The sequence below is a fragment of the Microchirus variegatus genome, assembly GCF_963457635.1.
Source record: "Microchirus variegatus genome assembly, chromosome: 15".
NCBI lineage: Eukaryota > Metazoa > Chordata > Actinopteri > Pleuronectiformes > Soleidae > Microchirus > Microchirus variegatus.
Window position 1 is genome coordinate 24,346,489 of NC_139816.1, and position 24,013 is coordinate 24,370,501.

The window sequence follows — 24,013 nt, forward strand, 5'->3', positions numbered from 1 at the left end:
TGTATAGACAAATCAAGCATTGCTTTACTTGTAGCCAAAGTCCCGCCTCCACTCTCTCCGCTTCGTCTGGTACGGACGCGGTAGCTCGCCCTCTCCCTCGCCCCACGAACCTCATCTGCTGACATGGAGAAAGACGACGAGGTCGACATTTGACCGGCTGCGGATACCGTAGCGCTCAGGGAAGGGAGGGGGTGAGCAGAGGATCAGTTCTTTGTTGTAAATTTCAGCCTCTCCTCTAGATGGCACTATAAACTACTTACTTCACCTTTAAATAAACTACATCTACAGGTAGTTACGTCTCGTATTAGTTTGTCCTGACGTCATGCTTTCATCGACTGACAGTCTGGCTGATTGAAAGCCCCCAGATGCAGCAGATGCAACGCATCCCAGATGCGCGATGCAAATACTATGAGAATATAATATCTGTGTTTTATTCTACAGTATTCATGACAGTAAAATATACCATCCTTAGTTAATCTACTGCAGTAATTCTGTTCTCAACCAGTAGAAAATGCTCTGAACACCTTATTATGCATGAAAAAAATACCGTCATATACCATGAAACCGAATTTTGAAAAATACCATCATATATATTGTGGGTCATACCGCCCAGCCCTAGTGTATAGAGCCAAAAAGAAGAGAATTGTGTCAATGTCCCAATATTTATGGATGTCAGTGAGTGCAGCTTGTGCAGCTCACGTCATCGCACGTCATCACGAGAGTTCTGTGTTGTGCAGGTTGCCGATGTGAAAAAAGAAAGAAGTTGTCAGCTATGACTTGTCGATTTGTATGCAGATGCGCAAACATTTTATTTAGCAAACCGAAACCGAAATAAATTATGATGCCAATTCTGTACCTTTTTTTTTTTTTTTTTTATCTAATTTTGTTGTATTGGCTGGGACTGTGTGTACTTCACCTCACTAAAGTCAAGGCATTGCAATTATAGTATATTAAAGTATATTGCATGCCCCTCATCTGGTGCAGACACTGTGTGTTTGCTCCTCCGTCTCCAAGTGGGCTCTCCTTATCCAACACAGACTGGACCGTTTATGCGCCGCTTTATCTTTGCGCTTTAATAACGATCTTTATGACGAGAATCGAGTACAGTAGATCTTAGTAAAAATTGGTGACAGACTCTATAGAGCAGAGTGCACTTTTCATTGTTTTCACTCCATGGTCTCAATCTTTGTGTATAAGATGCTTTAGTGCAGTAATTAAGGGAATAACAGATGCACCAGATGAGCGTATGTCTTCAGTTAACTGTTCAAAGAGAGATAATGTTCTCTGGTGTGAAGTGAATGTCGTGGGGAGTTCATAATCTGCGCGGTATGCAGCCAAGTTTCGCTTTTGCTCAAAGAGGCTTTCCAGCATTTAATAGATGCTGTTCCACAGTGTACTCACGTCTCGTTGGAACCGTTTTATTGGTGTTCCAAACTGATCTTGGACTTGGATTTTTTTCTTTCATAAAATTGATTGAATGATTTTGCTTCAGTAAAAAAGAACATCTTTTGGGTTCGAGCCCCGGTTGGAACAAGCCTTTCTGCATGGAGTTTGCATGTTCTTCCCATGTGTGCAAGGGATTTCTCCGGGTTCTCCGGCTTCATCCCCCACAGTCCAAAACATGCAGATTTGGGGATTAGGTAAATTGGTCACTCTAAATTGACTGTAGGTGTGAGAGTGAATGGTTGTTTGTCTCTATGAGAGTGAATGGTTGTTTGTCTCTATGTGTGGCCCTGCGATGGACTGGCGAACTGTCCAGGGTGTACTGCGCCTATCGCCCTATGTCAGCTGAGATCACAGATCACAGCTGAGAACACAGATCACAGCTGAGAACACCCCCTGCAACCTGCCGGAGGAGGATAAAGAGGTAGATAATGGATGGATGGATGTTCACGTCTTTATGCTTTTATACGATCAGTTTGGTGGGTGTGGTTTATACTTTTTTGGTAACTCTTTACCTCTTCAGTCACATGACATCATCATTTTTATGTTACACATGCTGTCGCCTTACTGAGCTCTGAAGCTCGTATGATGGACACACTGATTTATTATTAAACACACATATACACACACAAGCACGCACGCGCACACACACACACACACACACACACACACACCTTTGTTCATTATTCATTAGCAGTAAAATTAATAAATAAAATTTGAGTTTAGGAAGAGATGAGTGTTATCAGAGCGTAGATCACACACACACACACACACACACACACACACACACACACACACACACACACACACACACACACACCCTACATCTTTTGTTTCTGTTTTCTCAAAGGAGTGTTTGTTTTAATCTGCTGACAGTCCCACAGGGGAGGAGCTTACAGCAGACTGATTTTCTCCGGACGTCAACTTCTTGACGGAACCATCTCACACACACACATCTACACACACAGTCTCTTTCTCTCTCTCTCTCTCTCACACACACACACACACACACAGTGTCTCTCTCGCTCTCTCTCTCACACACACATACAGGCACACATCTACACACACTGCACACACACAGTGTCTCTCTCTCTCTCACACACACACGCACACACACACACACACACACACAGGTATGCAGTGTGTGTTTATGAGAACATACCAGACACATCATGTGACATCAGCTCGGACATGTTGAGATGTGACTGTGTGTGTAGATGCGTGTGTGGATGTGTGCATGTAGATGTGTGTGTGTAGATGTGTATAGATGTGTGTGTAGATGAGTGTGTGCGCATGTGTAGTTGTGTGTGTGCAGATGAGTGTGTGTGTGCCCATGTAATGCATTCACTGTCCTCATTAACAGCTAATTGGCATGGTGCTAACGAAGCACAGCTCACTGCTAACCATTAGCCCACTGATGAGCTCAGTGCTAACGTACCCTAGCACAGCATGCTACGCTAATGACTCCACCATTAATCTCCTAATGAGCTCTGTGTGAGTTAGCTGCAGTTAACTCACGCAGAGCAGAGAGTAAAGGGAGATTACAAAGACTTTAAAACACAGGCTGCAGGGCCATGTAGCCGTGTGACTAACCTGCACACTTGGTCCTGGCTCTCAGAGGCGGTCCAGGGTTTCCCGTGCCTCCCTCCAGGGGGCGAGTAAGCAGCACACTGATCTCGTACTCAGTGTCAGGGTCCAGGTGTCCGACCTTGTGGGTGGGTTTATCTACAGGTGTCGTGTCAATCAACATCCCTGATGTGGTGCGATACTCCACCTGGTGACCATCATCAGTACAGTCGTCACACACTGACCACACACGGGATCAATAACTGATCTCCTCATCAATACTCACCTCTCTCTCTATGATCGGCCCGTCTCCGTTTATAGAGTTAGCGTTGAGCTGGATCCACAGGTAGGTGGCGCCAACCGCTGTCAGCTGAGGGGGAGCGATGGGTACGGGAGGTTCTGAGGGACACAGAGGGGGAGGAGCTTAATATAGACACGCACACTCAAGTTACACGCACACACAGGAAGCAGGAAGGAGTTAACAAGTTAATTAATATTCGTAACCTTCGGCGAATCATGACAGACCTGGATTCTATTACCCAGAATCCCCGGTGGTGCTGCTCTACTTCCTTCTGACCCACTTCACCACACACACACACACAGACGTACACACACACATGCACTCACACACACACATGCACTCGCACACACACACACACACTCACGTTTGACAGTGAGGTCAGCGTAGGAGGACACACCCACTCCGCTCTCTGATTGGGCAATGCAGCGATATCGTCCTGAGTCTCCTTTAGTCGTGTTTGTTACGTCAAAACTCGCCACATAACGAAGAGAGTTCACAGGTTTGGTTTCCTTGACGACGGCCTGACGACCTGCCATCCCCTAATACACAACAATCAATAATCAATGAAACATTTAGTCAGATCAATAAATCAATACATGATCAGAGTATTTGTTGGTAGTAGAAGATTATTGATCTGAGTATTGGTCAGAGTATAGATGAGAGTATTGATCAGAGCATAGATCAGAGTATTGGAAGGCCTGTACCTGCAGGTAGAGCAGCAGGTTGCTCTGTGGTCGTCCGTTAACGGTGCAGTGAAACGCGGCCGTCTGTCCTGCATTTACCTCTACGCCTTTGATGTGCAGGAAGTGAGGCGTGTTCACTGAGGACACACACAGAAGTCAGGGGTCGCACACTGATGACATCTTCACCATGGTAACGGCTGACCTTTTCTCTTGTTTCTTGTGCCAAGCATTGAATATGATCCAATCAGTGTGTGTGTGTGTGTGTGTGTGTGTGTGTGTGTGTGTGTGTGTGTGTGTGTGGGTGTATGTGTGTGTCTGATGTTCATATAAGAAAACAACATGAAAAATGCAGCAGGTTCTGTAGATAAACAGATGGATCAAAGTCCATGCTAATCAATTTATGTTTTAATGAGCTATCTGTCTACACACACACACACACACACACACACACACACACACACACACACACACACACATTGACCTTGATTCTATGATGCCGGTTCAACTTTAAACATTGTTATTCAATTAAGTTGCCAAACCTTGTTAGCCAATTAGGAGCCTGTTCTACAAGGGGGTGGGGTCTTTTCATATATTTGAGTGTGTGTACGTGTGTGTGTACTCACTGCACTGGTGTCCCTGCAGTGTGATGTCCTTGATGGCCAGAACTCCTCTCTGACCGGTGCTGAGTGCCTCAAACACAACCTAACAAACACACACACACACACACGTTACAAATGAGAAGTAAACATCCTTAGGTTCTGGAATGAGTGAAAATTTGCAGATCCCCCCTAAATCACTAGGACTGTATTATAATAATAATAATAATAATAATAATGACCCAGTCTGTGTGTGTGTGTGTTCACATTCCAGTCTTATCTCCTCACAAAGAGTTGATACACACACACTTCCTGTTGGCGTCCACAGACAGGAAGTTCTCCACCTATGACTCTTTCTAACCCTGTCCATTCTTCTTCCTGTCTGTTTCTATGGTGACGTCAACTTTAATCTCTCATTCGCTCACATGACTGTTAAAGTAAATACATCTTCATCACCATTTTCATCATCATCGTCACCATTTTCATCATCATCGTTCATTCATGTTCTATGTTCTGTCCTATGAATGCGTGTGTGTTACCTGATAGTAGTTTGGCCAGAACGTGGACACAGCTAGCTCCACCCCCTTCCACACATGGTAGGCAGGGCCTGACGAGTTAAATACAGGAACTCCCAGAGGACTGTTGTTCTCTGAAAGCACAGCAGTCAGCAACTCATGTACTGCAGTAGTACTAAAGTACTCGTGTGTAGTACTATAATATGATGCTGAAGTATTTCACTGTAGTACTATGTAGAATAATAGCAGTGTGTTGCAGTATTTCAGCGTAGTACAATGCAGTACAGTTTAGTACAGTCTAGTACAGTTGTAGCGTGTTGCAGTATTTCAGCCCAGTACAGTAGTAGCGTGTTGCAGTTGTACAGCGTAGTACAGTGCAGTACAGTCGTAGTGTGTTGCAATATTTCAGTGTAGTAAAGCGTAGTACCTTTGATGTAGACGTTGAGTGTGGCGGGGGTGGCGCCCTCTCTCCCTCCTTCCTGATAAAACAGGAAACTGACACAGTGGGTGTCGTTCTCTTTGAGGCGGGGCATCAGCAGCTGAGCTCGTTGGCCGCCATGACGACCAGACGTGTTCACAAACACAAAGGAGGAACCTGCGCACAGGAAGTAATAATCAATATTTTCCAAAAAACTGACAGAATAGATCATGGATATATTACACGATCTCCGTCCCCTCTGGCCACTCGTGGTACTGCAACAAAAATGACTAATATTCCCATTGAGCACAAGACGCCTGTAAAATTGTCCAAAGGACATCTGAGACATGGACATTTATAGATCTGTATATTCTATATTTATAATTCATGTTTTATTTTTGTAAAACCTTCTTAAAGCCATACAAATCTTTTTTCTCTGAATGACATCATGGCTGTGTACGAACACAACAAAGCGCCACCATGTGGTGGAACTGTGTACTGTCAGCGGAGTTCTTTCCACTTTATTATACATGCATCAAATGATCACACAGACGCCATCAGATTTCAGAATAAACACGTGATCGCATAGATTTCACAATAAAAGCAAGACATCCTTTAGAATTCACAACAAAAGCATGGCATGTTAGGTATCAGAATAAAAGCATGCCATGCCTTTAGATTTCATAATAAAAGCTTGGCACAGCTTTAAAAATAAAAGTATTGGTTGCCTAAAAAAATACACATTAAAACAAATGAGGTCAGTGGTGATGAATGTGTAACTTTTATCTTATCACTGAGAATTTAACACAAACCTCTCAGCTGTGTGTGTGTGTGTGAACAAATCTCATTTTGTAAACAGTAAAAATCTATAAATGGAAGACTTCAGAATAAAAGTCTGCTGCTTGGTTAAAAGCTTTGAAATTCAGACCTCTGTGTGTGTGTGTGTGTGTGTGTGTGTGCGCAGTCGGTCCAATTAGTGTGAGTCTCCGTCTCTGTGTTGTGACTACAGCTGTCAATCATCCAAGCTTGTCTTCTGTAAAGTTTCTATGAAATTAAAATTACAGTGTGTGTGTGAGAGTGTGTCAGTGTGTGTGTTGAAGGGCGTTTCCATGGTAACAGCAGCAGTAACACTGAAGTGTTGTCAGTGCGTCTGTCAGTCAAACTCACTGACTCCTCTACATTACTGTTCAGTCTCTCTCTTTGCTTCTGTGTCTACCTCGATCACCCTGCTCTCTTTCATTTCTTTTCAGAATAAAAGTTGATAAATAAATGTTACATCTCCTACTGTTTCAAAGTAGTGTCACTTTATCGTTAGTGTACGTTGTCATGATGAACAGAATCAAAACGAGAGTCTGAACCTATTTAAATAAACATCTGGAAACTTTATCATTCAAAGATTTTGAATCTATTGGGTGAAAATGTTTCTTTCGTTCTTATTTAATTGTAAACAAACATCAGTTTAAACATGATCAATACTTTCATTGACAGCGAACTGTCGTTATATGACACGCGTGACATTTAGATTCACATCAGGAACAAACACGAGGATTTAAAATCTACTTTCATGTCTGAAAAGATCAATTCAAATGTGTGTGTGTGTCAGTGTGTGTGTCCGTGTGTGAGAGACTGTGTGTGTGAGACTGTGTGTGTGTCAGTGTGTGTGTGTGTGTGTCAGTGTGTGAGAGACTGTGTGTGTCTCAGTGTGTGTGAGAGGCTGTGTGTGTGAGACTGTGTGTGTGTCAGTGTGTGAGTGACTGTGTGTGTGTGTCAGTGTGTGAGAGACTGTGTGTGTGTGTCAGTGTGTGTGTGTGTGTGTGTCAGTGTGTTTGTGTGTGTTTCAGTGTGTTAGAGACTGTGTGTGTGTCAGAGTGTGTGTGTGTGTATGTGTGTGTCAGCAGATCAATGGTCCTTGAGGAGAATCGATTAGAAAAACAAGAGTTTTAATCACCACAGCAGAGAAAGGAGGAAGAAAACGACAAGATGAAGGAGAGGAAGAGGAGGGGAGAGGGACAGGCGAGCACAATAAACACTGATGAAAAGAGGGAGAGAGACAGGTTCATCCTTTCATACATGATGACATCAAAACTGTGTTTCATCAGTTCCATTTTCTGTGACTTGGTTTTTATTTCTTTCATCTGTCATGTTTTTCTGTTTTTCTTTCAAATAAAACACCTTCATTTTTCTTTAGTTTTTCTTTTCAGGTCAAACAGTCACATTTCCCAGGATTGTCTCGACATGTTTGGTCATGTCCTGCTGTGTGTGTGTGTTTGTGTGTCCCAGCTGTCACCCTAGCAACTGAGTAATGTACAGAAACAACTGTGTCTGTTATGAACTATATTTTGACATTAATGTTAAAGGGACACTGTGTAGTATTTATGGGTTTATATGACCCAAAATCCACTTTTTTATACATATTATGTGCTCCTGCATTGTCTAGTCACTGTTTAATAGTTTTTGTTTCATTTTCGTAGTGTTTCAAAAAGTCATGTAAAATAACATGGTCGCTGGCCGTGGTTGCATAGCCACTGTTAGCAGCGAGACGCCATGTTTCTACCGGAGCCTATAAGGACAAACACGAGAGAACAAATCAAGCGTCACTTTACTTGTAGCGGAAGTCCCGCCTCCACTCTCTCCGATTCGTCTGCTATGGCCGCGGTAGCTCGCCCTCTCCCTCGCCTCACGAACCTCCTCTGCTGACACGGAGAAAGACGACGAGGACGACATTTGACCGTCTGAGGATACCGTAGCGCTCAGGGAAGGGAGGGGGTGAGCAGAGGAGCAGTTCTTTGTTGTAAATTTCAGTCTCTCCTCTAGATGGCACTATAAACGACTTACTTCACCTTTAAGGCCTGTGGTAACATGGCTTGTAATATTAAAAATGCTTATATTATATGAAAGTTGAGCGTCTCATTAAGCATCCACAAAAGTCTGAGTGAAAATAACTATTCATAACTATTAAAAAACTGGTTTGAAAAAGGCTCATTTTGCTTTTTGGACTGCTTTAGACTAGGGATGTCATGGTTAACGGTGTAACGGTAAACCGCGCTAACATTTTTGACGATAATAATTACCTTCTTCATTTCAAAAAAAATTATTATCTCGGTGAATAACCGTGCCCGCGGTGTAGGCACCGTGAGCCTTTCCAGCGTCTCCGTCTGCTGAAGTTGCCGCGCAGGCACACTCTGTAGCCTACAACCTGATGTTCAAACTTTATCGAAGCTGGAATCATGGCCGAAGGAGGAGACCACAGCCCTCAGGACATATACGTATATGAAAACTCACCCATAACAGTATAGCGCGGTGCTGGCGTCACATGATCATCTCAGACAACTACCGTGTGTGTCCTGCTCTCTTTCAGTCGCTGAATAATCCATCTGTATGTTGTTTTTGTGTCGATGAAGTCTGCTAACACGTTAGCATAAAGATCGCTAGCTTAAAATGCTAACAGTCCACACACCAGCAGTCTCTGTGCTTTCGCTGTCATTGTGAAGATGTTCAGCCACAGACAATTAGTGTCATGTTCTCCTTGCCTTCCTTTGTCAAACAAAGCTTTTGTTGATGACTGCTTTGATGACAATCACGCTTTAATTTCGCACTGCACACACACACACACACACACACACACTGCACACATAAGCACAGGAAAGTTCTAGGCACTATCTCTCCCCTCTCTCTCGCTCTATCTGCGTGCATATTAATTAGCCATGTGTATTCTCCGTGATCGTCAGCTGATTGGCTGAAAAAGCAACAAAAGCTCTGGAATGTGAGATCGCCACACCCAAACTAGGAGTGATTCACAGCGATAAAACAACCTCAATTCAAACACAAAGTTTATGGTTTTAAGACCCACAATACTGTGTCAATAATGTTAACATGATAGTACAGCTGCAGCGCCCACCGCCAGCATATTAAAAATGCATAGCTTTTAGGACTATCAATGCTTTCTGAACATATTCACACACTTTTTAAAAAATACCGCGATAATACCGAAAACCGCGATAATTTTGGTCACAATAACCGCGAGGTTCAATTTTCATACCGTGTCACCCCTACTTTAGACCACTGGTCAGGACAGTGTAGAGAGAGCGGAGCAGCCTTGCTCGTGTAGCCGACTCCCCGGTGCATCTCGAGCGGTGAGCTCTCTCACACGAGCCCGAGGCTTCCACAGGATTATTTTTCTTCACACCCAGAGAAACATCGGCACTTTGGAATTATTTTTCTTCCCACTACCTTATCTTCACCTTCTTATATACCTGTCCACACTGACGGACACTTCTTTTCATCAGCGCGGGACTTTTTTTGTCACCGGGGCCTGTTTATTTTTTGAGCCGCCATGAACAATAACAGAGCGGTGTGATGAGGCTGCTGGGGCTGCACACCGCCTCCGTTGGAAAATAAAAAAATGACACGTCCTCACCGGAGGATGTGCACAAACTGTAGATATATAGATAGATAGATATCGATAGATACATATAGCTATATAGATAGATTGTAATCTCAAAAGGCTATGGGGGGTGTAAATCCCAACGATAACTCCTCCCAATTGGAACCCACATTTCAAAAGTTAAAAAGTCTGGGTTTCCAAAGGCTTTAAAATATTTTTTTATCAACTTTAACAACATAAAATATATGTCAGTTTAAGTCTACGATATCTCCTTCACATGTTCACGTCTTCATCTCACTGTTAGACTGAAGTTTGTAAAATACTCACTCTCCCACACCAAAGTCCATAAAGTAAATCAGTGATTTTAACATCACAGCACACAGGAGTTGTTAATCCACTGCTGCCTCCATTAAGTAGTTCAGGTCTGGTTCAGGTTTTCTCTGATCACATGTCACATAATGTGTCACTCTCATCAGCTGATTGGTCACTGACACTTCCTGTCTGTCATTTATTGACTCATAAGCAACTGATCGACGGAGACAGAGAGAGAGAAACAAACAACCAAACAACACAAACAGACACAAACTGAGATACACACACACACACCTGGTTCGTGCCTCTGTGTTTCTCCCTGTCGTTAACCTCCCGCCCCCTCTCACCTGATGGCCAATCACAGGTCGCCCCTGCCATCTGTAAACCAATCACATCAGCTGCAGCTCACACACACAGATGGAGGGGGGTAATTCTATTACCACGGTTACACTGAGACGTGAGGAGAGGCAGCTGCAGCACATTTATACACTACACACACACACACGCGCACACACACACACACACACACACACACACACACACACACACAGTCTCTCTCTCTCTCACACACACACACACACAGTCTCTCTCTCTCTCACACACACACACACAGCCTCAAGCCCAATTTATACTCCTGCGTAAAGTGCTCTACGTAGCTTACAAATACCCTTCTACGTCGCCGGAGAGCCTCTCCATCGTCTCCACAAAACATTTTTTAAGTGTCCGTCACTCCTTCAAGAGACAACAGAGACGGCAAGGGCTGGGATTGATCCTCAGGACAGGCCGAGATAACGCTGCTCTGTGCCGGCCACTGTACGCACCGAGGGTCCACAGAGGCGGAGCTGATCACCGCTGCCAAACTATAAATACGTCATATCTTAATACACACACCACATGTTTAGACTCTGAATGGCTAATTTCTCGCCTCAAATTATCTTAAAACTGCGTTCCGTGACACAGTAAAATATTTATTTCAGGTGAGAAACGGCCACTGTTTCAATGTTATTCAGCTGCAACGACAGAACAGTCGTTCTCTCTCGGCCATCATTGCTCACTGTAGCCAGAAGCACAACAACCTTGCGTAGCGACCCCTACTGATCAGGCGGGAAATTGCAGTGCGTATCCGGCACCACGACGGAGAACTATGAAGGCTCGAGGGGTCTCCGTGGTTACGCAGTCGGATAACGCATTACGCAGTCGGAGAAGTATACTGTGGCCTTCACACACACACACCCCCCCCCCCCACACACACACTGATACTTTTCCTGAGTCCTTTACTTAGTCTTTGTGCTAAGCTATGCGAAACACACCTTTGCACATGCACATGAACTAACATCTGAGCCAGAGCCAGAGGTTTAGAACCAAATGTCAGGGCTTTTATCAAAATGTCGGCCAATAGGGAGCGACGATGTCAGCGTGACCTCTGCTCTGATTGGCTGGATTTTAGTCTGAGTCGCTCTGAGAGTCTCAGCTCAGCACACACAAGCACACCATGTTCAAAGGCTGTGTGGACCTCGGGCATGTCAACATGCGGCTAAACCTTTTACCACAGTAATTACGCAGAAACACACACACACACACACAGTCTCTTTCACACACAAACGCACAGTCTCTCTCTCTCTCTCTCTCTCTCTCTCTCTCTCTCTCTCTCTCTCTCTCTCTCTCTCTCTCTCTCTCTCTCTCTCTCACACACACAAACACACACAAAGTTTTATTTGTCGACCGAACAAATTCTAAAACTTCAGAGCTGTTTCCTTTTATGTTTGCCCTGTCTCACCTTCACACTGTGTCTACCTGTTTGTGTGTGTGTGTGTGTTGTTTACAGCAGTTTGTATGCATTTATTTTTTGTAAAAAGTGGTTTTGACCTCCTGGTCTCTTTGACACAGAAATGAATTGTTGGAATTATCACACAACAGTCTGTGTGTGTGTGTTTGCCTTCAAGCTTCACTGTGTGTGTTTGTGTTTGCCTTCAAGCTTTACTGTGTGTGTGTTTTTGTGTGTGTTTATTGTGTGCAGCTGGCACTGAGCTGATAACAGTCCTATTAGAAATATTAATACACCCTGAACCCATAGAGACACACGCATGCACACACACACGGACGCACACACGCACGCACGCACGCACGCACGCACACACACACACACACACACACACACACACACAGATGCATTTGGTGTGTGCATATGTGTGTGTGTGTGTGTTCCCTGTGGTTATTCCTGATTGGAGCAAATCAATTAGAAGAGTCGGACTGAAGCGTTTCATTGGTTTAACAGCTGTGACTGACAGACGGCGTTCTCTTCTCTGCAAGTACAAACTAGGAACATGGAACCAAAGATCGGCTCCAGAACCAGATCTGAAACACACTTAAAAACCTGTTGCTTTATAAAAACAGCCAAAGTAGAAACATGAATCTTCAAGAAACGGCAGATCTCCACCACAAGAATGTTCTTCAGGAACTACAGGCAGATCTCCACCACAGGAATGTTATCCAAGAACTACAGGCAGAAGTCCACCACAGGAATGTTCTTCATAAACAACAGGCAGAACTCCACAACAGGAATGTTCTTCAGGGCTTACAGGCAGATCTCCACCACAGGAATGTTCTTCATGACCTACAGGCAGAACTCCACCACAGGAATGTTCTTCAGGAACTACAGTCAGATGTCTACCACAGGAATGTTCTTCAGGAACTAAAAGCATAACTCCACCACAGAAATGTTCTTCAGGAACTAAAAGCAGTAATCCATTACAGAAATGTTCTTCAAGACCTACAGGCAGAACGCCACCACAGTAATGTTCTTCAGGAACTACAGTCAGAACTCCACCACAGGAATGTTCGTCAGGAACTACAGTCAGATATCTACCACAGAAATGTTCTTCAGGAACTTAAAGCAGAACTCCACCATAGAAATGTTCTTCAGGAACTTAAAGCAGAACCACCATAGAAATGTTCTTCGCAACCTACAGGCAGAACTCCACCACAGGAATGTTATTTGTCATCTACAGGCAGAACACCACCACAGGAATGTTCTTCCGGAATTACAGGCAGAACTCCACCACAGGAAAGTTCTTCATCATCTACAGGCAGAACACCACCACAGGAATGTTCTTCCGGAATTACAGGCAGAACTCCACCACAGGAATGTTCTTCAAGAACTACAAGCAAAACACCACCACAGGAATGTTCTTCAGGAACTACTGTCAGATGTCTACCACAGGAATATTCTTCAGGAACTAAAAGCATAACTCCACCACAGAAATGTTCTTCACCATCTACAGGCAGAACACCACCACAGGAATGTTCTTCAGGAATTACAGGCAGAACTCCACCACAGGAATGTTCTTCATCGTCTACAGGCAAAACACCACCACAGGAATGTTATTCAGGAATTACAGGCAGAACTCCACCACAGGAATGTTCTTCATCATCTACAGGCAGATCTCCACCACAGGAATTTTCTTCATGACCGACAGGCAGAACTCCAGCACAGTAATGTTCTTCAGGAACTACAAGCAGAACTCCACCACAGGAATGTTCTTCATCATCTACAGGGAGAATACCACCACAGGAATGTTCTTCAGGAACTACAGTCAGATCCCTACCACAGGAATGTTCTTCAGGAAGTAAAAGCAGTACTTCATTAAAGAAATGTTCTTCACGACCTACAGGCAGAACGCCACTACAGTAATGTTCTTCAGGAACTACAGTCCGATGTCTAACACAGGAATGTTTTTCATCATCTACAGGCAGAACACCACCACAGGAATGTTCTTCAGGAATTACAGGCAGAACTCCACCACAGGAATGTTTTTCAAGAACTACAGGCAGAACTCCACCACAGGAATGTTCTTCAGGGCTTACAGGCAGATCTCCACCACAGGAATGTTCTTCTTGACCTACAGGCAGAACTCCATCACAGGAATGTTCTTCAGGAACTACAGTCAGATGTCTACCACAGGAATGTTCTTCAGGAACTAAAAGCATAACTCCACCACAGAAATGTTCTTCAGGAACTAATAGCAGTAATCCATTACAGAAATGTTCTCCAAGACCTACAGGCAGAACGCCACCACAGTAATGTTCTTCAGGAACTACAGTCAGAACTCCACCACAAGAATGCTCGTCAGGAACTACAGTCAGATATCTACCACAGAAATGTTCTTCAGGAACTTAAAGCAGAACTCCACCATAGAAATGTTCTTCAGGAACTTAAAGCAGAACCACCATAGAAATGTTCTTCGCAACCTACAGGCAGAACTCCACCACAGGAATGTTATTCGTCATCTACAGGCAGAACACCACCACAGGAATGTTCTTCCGGAATTACAGGCAGAACTCCACCACAGGAATGTTTTCAAGAACTACAGGCAGAACTCCACCACAGGAAAGTTCTTCATCATCTACAGGCAGAACACCACCACAGGAATGTTCTTCCGGAATTACAGGCAGAACTCCACCACAGGAATGTTCTTCAAGAACTACAAGCAAAACACCACCACAGGAATGTTCTTCTGGAACTACTGTCAGATGTCTACCACAGGAATATTCTTCAGGAACTAAAAGCATAACTCCACCACAGAAATGTTCTTCACCATCTACAGGCAGAACACCACCACAGGAATGTTCTTCAGGAATTACAGGCAGAACTCCACCACAGGAATGTTCTTCATCATCTACAGGCAAAACACCACCACAGGAATGTTATTCAGGAATTACAGGCAGAACTCCACCACAGGAATGTTCTTCATCATCTACCGGCAGATCTCCACCACAGGAATTTTCTTCATGACCTACAGGCAGAACTCCAGCACAGTAATGTTCTTCAGCAACTACAAGCAGAACTCCACCACAGGAATGTTCTTCATCATCTACAGGCAGAACACCACCACAGGAATGTTCTTCAGGAATTACAGGAAGAACTCCACCACAGGAATATTCTTCAAGACCTACAGGCAGATCTCCACCGCAGGAATGTTCTTCAGAATTTACAGGCAGAATTCCACCACAGGAATGTTCTTCAGGGATTACAGGCAGAACTCCACCACAGGAATGTTCTTCATCATCTACAGGGAGAATACCACCACAGTAATGTTCTTCAGGAACTACAGGCAGATATCCACCACAGGAATATTCTTCAGGAACTACAGTCAGATGTCTACCACAGGAATGTTCTTCATCATCTACAGGCAGAACACCACCACAGGAATGTTCTTCAGGAATTACAGGAAGAACTCCACCACAGAAATGTTCTTCACGACCTACAGGCAGATCTCCACCACAGAAATGTTCTTCACCATCTACAGGCAGAACACCACCACAGGAATGTTCTTCAGGAATTACAGGCAGAACTCCACCACAGGAATGTTCTTCATCATCTACAGGCAGAACACCACCACAGGAATGTTATTCAGGAATTACAGGCAGAACTCCACCACAGGAATGTCCTTCAAGAACTACAGGATAGAACTCCACCACAGAAATGTTCTTCACAACCTACAGGCAGACCTCCACCAAAGGAATGTTCTTCAAGAACTACAGGCAGAACTCCACCACAGGAATGTTCTTCATCATCTACAGGCAGAACATCACCACAGGAATTTTATTCAGGAACTACAGGTAGAACTCCACCAATGTTCTTCACGACCTACAGGCAGCACTCCACCACAGGAATGTTCTTCAGGAACTACAGGCAGAATTCTACCACAGGAATGTTCTTCAGGAACTACAGGCAGATCTCCAAAATAGGAATGTTCTCCACGATCTACAGGCAGAACTCCACTACAGGAATGTTCTTCGGAAACTAGGAATTGGTTTTCATGGTGTGCTTTGAGTTTTGTTTGAAGTGAGATGAGATTTGCGATGACATCTTTGCATTGACTTTGTCGGTTATTTTACGAATGTGTTAAAAATTAGCTTTGTGTTTGGTGTTAACATAGCATCTAACCATCGTAGAAGAAAAAGTCTGAGTGCAGAGAACCAGTGAGCTGCTGCAGTGACCAACCGCTAACCAGTGTGTGTGTGTGTGTTACAGCTACAGTTCAGATTAGATTGAACTTGTACCATTTATAAGAACATTAAATGAAGCCTGCAATCACTGGTCAATCAATACCTCACTGCAGCTGTGTGTGTGTGTGTGTCTCTCTGTGTGTGTGCTCCCTCTCAGACCTGCTGCTCTCTCAGTGAGGCCACATGCAGAAGTCCCATTTAAAATGTGTGTAATTAAAGAAGTGTTAAACACACACACTCAGAGAGAGAGAGAGAGAGAGAGAGAACCACATAAACCAGTGATTCATATCAAACAGCAGAGGATTGTGGGTGAGTATGATTTTAAAATCACAGCACACAGGAGTAGTTGATCCACTGCTGCCTCCATCACTAAGTTCAAATGTCTTATTTTGTCACTTCAGTGTTTGAAATCCTTTGTTCAGATTAACATCAGTGACACAGACTGACCACACGAGGCAGCAGTAGACCAGCAGCTCCTGTGTCCCCGCGAACTAAAATCACTGATTTTCTCAATGGACTTTGGTGTGGGAGAGTGAGCGGTTTACGAACTTCAGTTTCCTGTTGGAAAAATCTGTCTCACACTGAGATAAAGATGTGAACGTTTGACGTAGATATCAGAGATTTAAACGGAGACTTCAAGTTTTATTCACTGAGTCTTAAATTAAAGTGGATTTTAATGTTTTTCACTCAGAGTGAGACTTTCAGGCTGGTTCTCAGCAGCAGGGGGCGCTCACTGACAGTGTGTCACTACCTTATCCAACCACAATAAACATAAACTATCTCTTCAACCTACATCTCATTATCTGTGTGTGTGTGTGTGTGTGTGTGTGTGTGTGTGTGTGTGTGTGTGTGTGTTCATCCCTCTCTCCCTATCCGAGTCTGCCTCGGTCGTCCAGTCACTTGGTGTTGGAGGTTAGTTAGATTTAATGACCTGCTTCACCCTGATTACTGCTGCAGCCGAGAGGAGATCGAACTCTGTGTGTGTGTGTGTGAGTGTGAGAAGGTCTGTGTGTGTGTGTGAGACTAATTGTAGCCAATCCAGGCAATCACACAGCAAACAGCCTCTGTCCCAGCGGACACACACACACACACACACACACACACACACACACACACACACACACACACACACACACACACACACACACACACACACACACACACCTCCTCCTCCTCTTCTTCCTCCTCCTCTTCTCCCTCCTTCATATAAATCACATTAACCAGGACAGTAACCACCTCGTCTCTGTGTGTCCTCGCTCAGCCTGTCTCTCACGTGATTGGCTCTGTGATTTAAGAGCGCTGCATTCTCATTCGTCAGCGGCGAAACCTCTTTGTGCCTGTGTCTTTCTCACACACACACACCCGCTCACCCTCTCACACACACAGTGCTCTATAAGTCAGTGTGTGACACACACACGCACGCACGCACGCACGCACGCACGCACGCACGCACGCACGCACGCACGCACGCACGCACGCACGCACGCACACACGCACACACACACACACACACACACACACACACACACAGTGCTCTATAAGTCAGTGTGTGACAGGTCAATAACAGATAACAGCTGCAGACTCTTCTCTCTCTTTTTCTCATGATGCCTTCAGGTACAAAAGAGACAAAGTCAGACGATGAGTTCAGGGACTCATTTCATGTTTAAATACTTCACCTCCTCACTGGGACAATTCAACACACCTGACCAGATGAGTTCACCATCATACAGAGACCGACAGGGACAGAGAGACAGACAGAGACATAGAGACATGCAGGGACAGACATAAAGACAGACAGAGACAGACGGGTACCTGCAGGGATCCAGGAGTTACTGACTGGTCTCTCTCTCGTGTCTCCCTGCTCCCAGTCAAAGTCATCGTCTTTGGACTGAACCAGAGGACATTCTGGAGACTGAGGAGACAGACAGGCTGCAAGACAGAGACAGGGAGACAACAGGTCAGGAGAAGACACTGTGACATGTGACTGTGTCTTTCATACAGTTTTACAAAATAACATTCATCATCAAATCATTTTCAACAGAAGACGTAATAGGATTCACTTGCACACACTCACTCACTCACTCTGGATGTATTATAAGAACTGGTAGTAGCTCCGCCCCCTCTGACTTGAAGACAATTTTGTCATGGTGGTACTGCAAAAAAAAATACTAATGCGGCCCAAAAAGCAATTTTCCCATTGAGCACAACAGTAAAAGAGACGCCTGTAAAACTGTCCACAGGACACCTCGAGACATGGACACAGGTTATTATAGATCTTTATAAATTATAAATGTTCATTATTATCCATGAATTAAAACTATAGAATAATATTCTATAGTTTTAATTCATGGAGTTTCATATTTGTAAAATCTTCCTAAATGCCATAAAAAGCCCAGACAAATCTGATTTCCCAGAGTGACGTCACAGCTCTGTACGAGCACACCAACGCGCTACTGTCAGGGAACTGTATGATATGAACACTTTTTGAGAAATGTGAATAAATGAAGGCAATAAGGGGTTTTTCGTTTACATTTTAAAAAAATATTATGACAAAGCAGGTTTTAGTTATTTATTCGTCGTTCATTAGCATTTATTTTCAAACTTATTACCGATGTATTAACAAATCATTGAGGAGAGGAGACTGACATGCTGCACTTTATCACTGTGTTCAGTCCCAGACATCGTGACACTGATGACGGTGTGGACTGTGGAGCTGTGACAGTGTGATGCACTGAGACCTGCGGTCACTTCACCACTGATTCCCGCGGAGGATGTTTGTCTTATCGTTACGGTACCGTATCGGTTCATGAAGTTACTGTTAAATGTGATGAACACGCGAATTACAGTTGAAGATAAACGTGTTGAGTGAAGGAATCGGGAGATATAAAACTACTTTTAACTCGTTGTTATTGTTCCTAATAATATGACAATAGGTCTGCAGGTTTTCAGGCCTGACTTTAATATTTTATGATTATTATATTGACCATAAATTGGAATTATAATGATAAGTTAGCTTGATTTGTAAACCACCTATCCAAAAACAGTGACAAATTTGAACTTTGAAATTTAAATCAAAATACAAAGCACAGTAATGGGACCAAAAATATCCTAATCATGGTTAATATTCAATGGAATTGTTTTTTTAATCATCATAAAAGTACTTACCGTTGTCTTTTTTCTTGGACAATAATAACTAAAATCTCTGAGTTGTGTGACAGCAAAATTTGGTATTTTACAAGATTTTTGATTATTAGCATACAGTATATCAGAATGGAAAATCAACATTTGATTTGATTTATATAAGGGAAATCCGGCAAAAACAAAATGATTCCTGTAACAACACATAAAGTAATAGCCACGGTCAATTAAATAAACCATATTATTGATTATTTTAACCTTTAATGACGTCATTATACTTTTCAGCTTACTGTATTCACTTCACTATCGTTGGTTTTGCCATTTATTTACAAATCCATGTTTTTAACCCGAAGCAAACATGCCATCGGTATTCATGAAATCGGCTAGCGCACGTCATTAGCGTACTCCCATCATGCCTTTCACTGTTCATGGACGTGCCGAGCAAGTTGAGAATGCAGACGGCTCGTTCACATCGCCGAGAGGCATTATGGGAGTGACACTACTGCGCATGCTCTATGGCAGGGGTGTCAAACTCAAATACAGAGTGGGCCAAAATTTTAAACTGAACAAAGCCACGAGCCAAGGTTGAACAAATTAACCTTTTAATAGGGACCCAAACAAGTTTTGCATTGAATATTGAACAAGCAAGGCTAATATAACTTTATAGTGACATGCAAAATCGAGTTTCAAATAATAATAATAATAATTAAAAAATATCAATGGCATATCAAATAAAATTTAAATAAAACATTTAATGCTTCTTTTCTATTTGCAGCCTTCTGAGGTAAATATCAACATTAACTTTTTCCACAAGCTTATCAATTTGAAAATAAAATAACAATGAATAAATCAACCATTCAGGCCTTTCTACTGCTCAGTTTGCGACACACTGATCTAATCTGATGTGCCCAAGACAGATACCTGGCATCTTTTCTTGGATGCTAGTTCATAAATGTCGGGGTTCAGGCTTTGAGCTGAGGCAACCTTCATTATCGAACGAAGGTGTTCATCAGTCAGACGTATCCTGTGAGACGTTTTCGTCATCTTCATTGAGGAGAAAAGTTGCTCACATAGATAAGTGTATAATAATACCGGCGGGCCAGCTCTAATGTTAATTTGAAATTACACCATTGCCACAAATTGCCAGAGTTTGACACCCATGCTCTATGGGCTGCACAAATATAAATTAAAATAATAATTAAAATGAATAAACCAGGAAGTCAGAAACTTTTGAGTGAGCACGGAGCCAAAGAGGCTCATTCATGGTCCATGGTCAAGACACATGTTCATCAGTCCCCGTTCTCCTGACCTTTGACCCTGTCTTTTATTATTTTGACGTAAATATCAAATATTTTCTTTACATTACGAAATGAGTGGAGATTTGTTTGCATATGAACTTTTTTGAAATCAGAGGAAGAATATAAACTGTTTTAGAACTGGAAAAATGCAGGTTCAAAATAAAATAATTATAATAGTAATGTATATATATTTAAAATTGGGGAAAGATGATGTCACTCAATCCTGAACTCCTGTTTTTTTTTTTATTAAAACAAGGCTGTTGTGAGATTGAGCCAGAACACACACACGCACGCACACACACACGCACACATACACGCACGCATGCGCATGCACGCACGCACACATGCACGCACGCGCGCACACACACGCACGCACGCGCACACACGCACACACACACAGATAATAGATGTAATCCCTCCTCCATGACTCAAAGACATTTAAATCCCTTCATTCATAGCCTGTGTGTGCATGTGTGTGTAGCTGTCATCTGAAAGCGTTGACATTAAATAGCTGGAAGGCTCATTTTTTCTCTTAGTAACAGGAGGCACATTAAACACACACACACACATACACACACTCACACACACATGTCCCGCAGGACAGTGTTAGCTCATCAACAGATATGAGACACACTCTGTTTAATCTGCTTCTATGAATTTACATCTATACACAAATGAACATGTGCACACACACATACATACACATACACACACATACAATTAGGTCCATAAATTTTGGGACATCGAAACAATTCTCTTTATTTTGCCTCTATACACAACTACAATGGATTTGAAATGAAACAAAGATGTGCTTTAACTGCACACTTTCAGCTTTAATTTATGTTTTTACATCCAAATCAGAATGAACGGTGTAGGAATTACAACACTTTCTATATGTGCATCCCACTTTTTAGGGGACCAAAAGTAATGGGACAATTTCATTGCTATTTCATGGACAGGTGTGGGCTATTCCCTCATTATGTCATCTTCAATTAAGCAGGTTAATTTCTGGAGTTGATTCCAGGAGTGACATGAGACATGAGATCCAAGGAGCTGTCACTGTCAGTGAAGCAAGCCATCATTAGGCTGAAAAATAAAAACAAACCCAACAGAGAAACAGCACATTAGGTGTGGCCAAATCAACTGTTTGGAACCTTCTTAAAAAGAAAAAATGCACTGGTGAGGTCAGCAACACCAAAAGACCTGGAAGACCACAGAAAAACACTGTGGTGGACGACTTCTTTCCCTGGTGAAGAAAAAGCCCTTCACAACAGTTGGCCAGATCAAAAACACTCTCCAGGAGATAGAGCTTAGATTGGGCCCAAAAAATCAAGCCCGACCCGACAACTATGACTGTAATTAAGAGCCCCAGCCTGATTTAAACCCGACAATTTTTTAATACGTGAGCCGTAAATGTACATGTACGTCCACGTCCTCCCTACAGCAGGAGCTTATTGTACCTGCAGCCACAGTCTAATTTACAACAATAACAGAGCTGCTGAGATCCGCTTCGATTAACGCATATGTTGCTAATCACGATACACTTCCTAGTTTTTAAATGATGCGTTCACGGCCGCAGGTTTTTATACCTTCACACAATACAACGTGCTATCACATCAAGCGAACACGATGAGGGAGAAAAAACACAAATGCTTGATCAAGGGCCCGACCCGGGCCGAGGATAGTGGCGGGAAATATCGGCTCGGGCAGAGAATCTAAACTCTACTAGGAGGTAGGTTTATGTGTTTCAAAGTCAACAATCAAAAGAGGACTTCACCAGAGTGAATACAGAGGGTTCACCACAAGATGTAAACCATTGGTGAGCCTCAAAAACAGGAAGACAAGATTAGAATTTGCCTAAAAAGCTGTTACAATTGTGGAAGAACATCCTCTGGACAGATGAGACCAAGATCAACTTGTACCACAGTGATGGGAAGAGAAGAGTGTGGAGAAGGAAAGGAACTGCTCATGATCCACAACATACCACCTCATCAGTGAAGCATGGTGGTGGTAGTGTCATGGTGAGGACATGTATGGCTGCTAATGGAACTGGTTCCCTTGTGTTTATTGATGATGTAACTGCTGACAAAAGCAGCAGGATGAATTCTGAAGTGTTTCCAGCAATATTATCTGCTCATATTCAGCCAAATGCTTCAGAACCCATTGGACGGAGCTTCACAGTGCACATGGACAATGACCCAAAGCAAACTGCAAAAGCAACAAAAGAGTTTTTTTAAGGCAAATATATGGAATGTTATGCAATGGCCAAGTCAATCACCTGAATCTGATTGAGCGTGCATTTCACTTGCTGATGACCAAACTGAAGGGAAAATGCCCCAAGAACAGGAACTGAAGACCGTGTCAGTATAGGCCTCACAGAGCATCACCAGGGATGAAACCCAGTGTCTGGTGATGTCTATGTCTTCCAGACTTCAGGCAACGTTAACTTGATGTAAATACACTCAAATTAAAGCTGAAAGTGTGCAGTTAAAGCACATCTTGTTAGTTTCATTTCAAATCCTTTGTAGTGGTGTATAGAGCCACAAAGAAGAGAATTGTGTTGATGTCCCAATATTTATATATACACAAACTTATACACGCACACTTGACACTGTTGCAGTTGCTGACTCCACCCACTCCCACTATAACTGTTAATTGTTACATTGACACAATCAAGAATCAACACTTCACTGTTACTGTGTAATAATATTGTTAACTACACATACTACAGTATTACAGATACTGCAGTACAACTGATACAACAGTACTAAAGATAATGCAGTACTACAGATACTGCAGTACTATGGACAGTAAAGTACTACACATACTACAGTACTACAGATAATGCAGTACTACAGATATTACACATATTACAATACTACAGATACTGCAGTACTATGGATAGCAAACATACTACAGTACTGCAGATACTACACCAGTACTGCAGATACTACAATAGTACTACAGATACTACAACAGAACTGCAGATACTACAATAGTACTACAGATACTACAACAGTACTGCAGATACTACAACAGTACTGCAGATACTACAACAGTACTGCAGATACTACAATAGTACTACAGATACTACAACAGAACTGCAGATACTATAATAGTACTACAGATACTACAATAGTACTACAGATACTACAACAGAACTGCAGATACTACAATAGTACTACAGATACAACAATTGTACTACATATACCACAACAGTACTGCAGATACTACAGTAGAGTTCCATTTGTTCGCCCTCCATGAGAAAAACAAATGGAGAGAGAGAATGTGTGTGCGCGTGTAGGGGGTGGTCAGAGGAACCAGATTGTTGTCGAGTTGTTCTTCGTCTG

General features: G+C 43.0%; 1 protein-coding gene across 5 annotated transcripts in view; it reads right to left on the minus strand.

The window, feature by feature from the left end:
* The window catches only part of LOC310937161 (receptor-type tyrosine-protein phosphatase mu-like), a 95,957-nt gene that overhangs the window by 54,938 nt on the left and 17,006 nt on the right, over positions 1-24,013 (minus strand). For all 5 annotated transcript variants that reach the window (XM_083901370.1, XM_083901369.1, XM_083901368.1 and 2 more), the window contains exons 2-9: positions 18,040-18,156; positions 5,532-5,699; positions 5,129-5,238; positions 4,617-4,695; positions 4,015-4,130; positions 3,675-3,849; positions 3,296-3,408; positions 3,037-3,217 (exon numbers count right to left, since the gene is read on the minus strand). In XM_083901370.1, the coding sequence (XP_083757496.1) occupies positions 3,037-3,217; positions 3,296-3,408; positions 3,675-3,849; positions 4,015-4,130; positions 4,617-4,695; positions 5,129-5,238; positions 5,532-5,699; positions 18,040-18,156 (1,059 nt within the window). The remainder of the gene's footprint in view (positions 1-3,036; positions 3,218-3,295; positions 3,409-3,674; positions 3,850-4,014; positions 4,131-4,616; positions 4,696-5,128; positions 5,239-5,531; positions 5,700-18,039; positions 18,157-24,013) is intronic.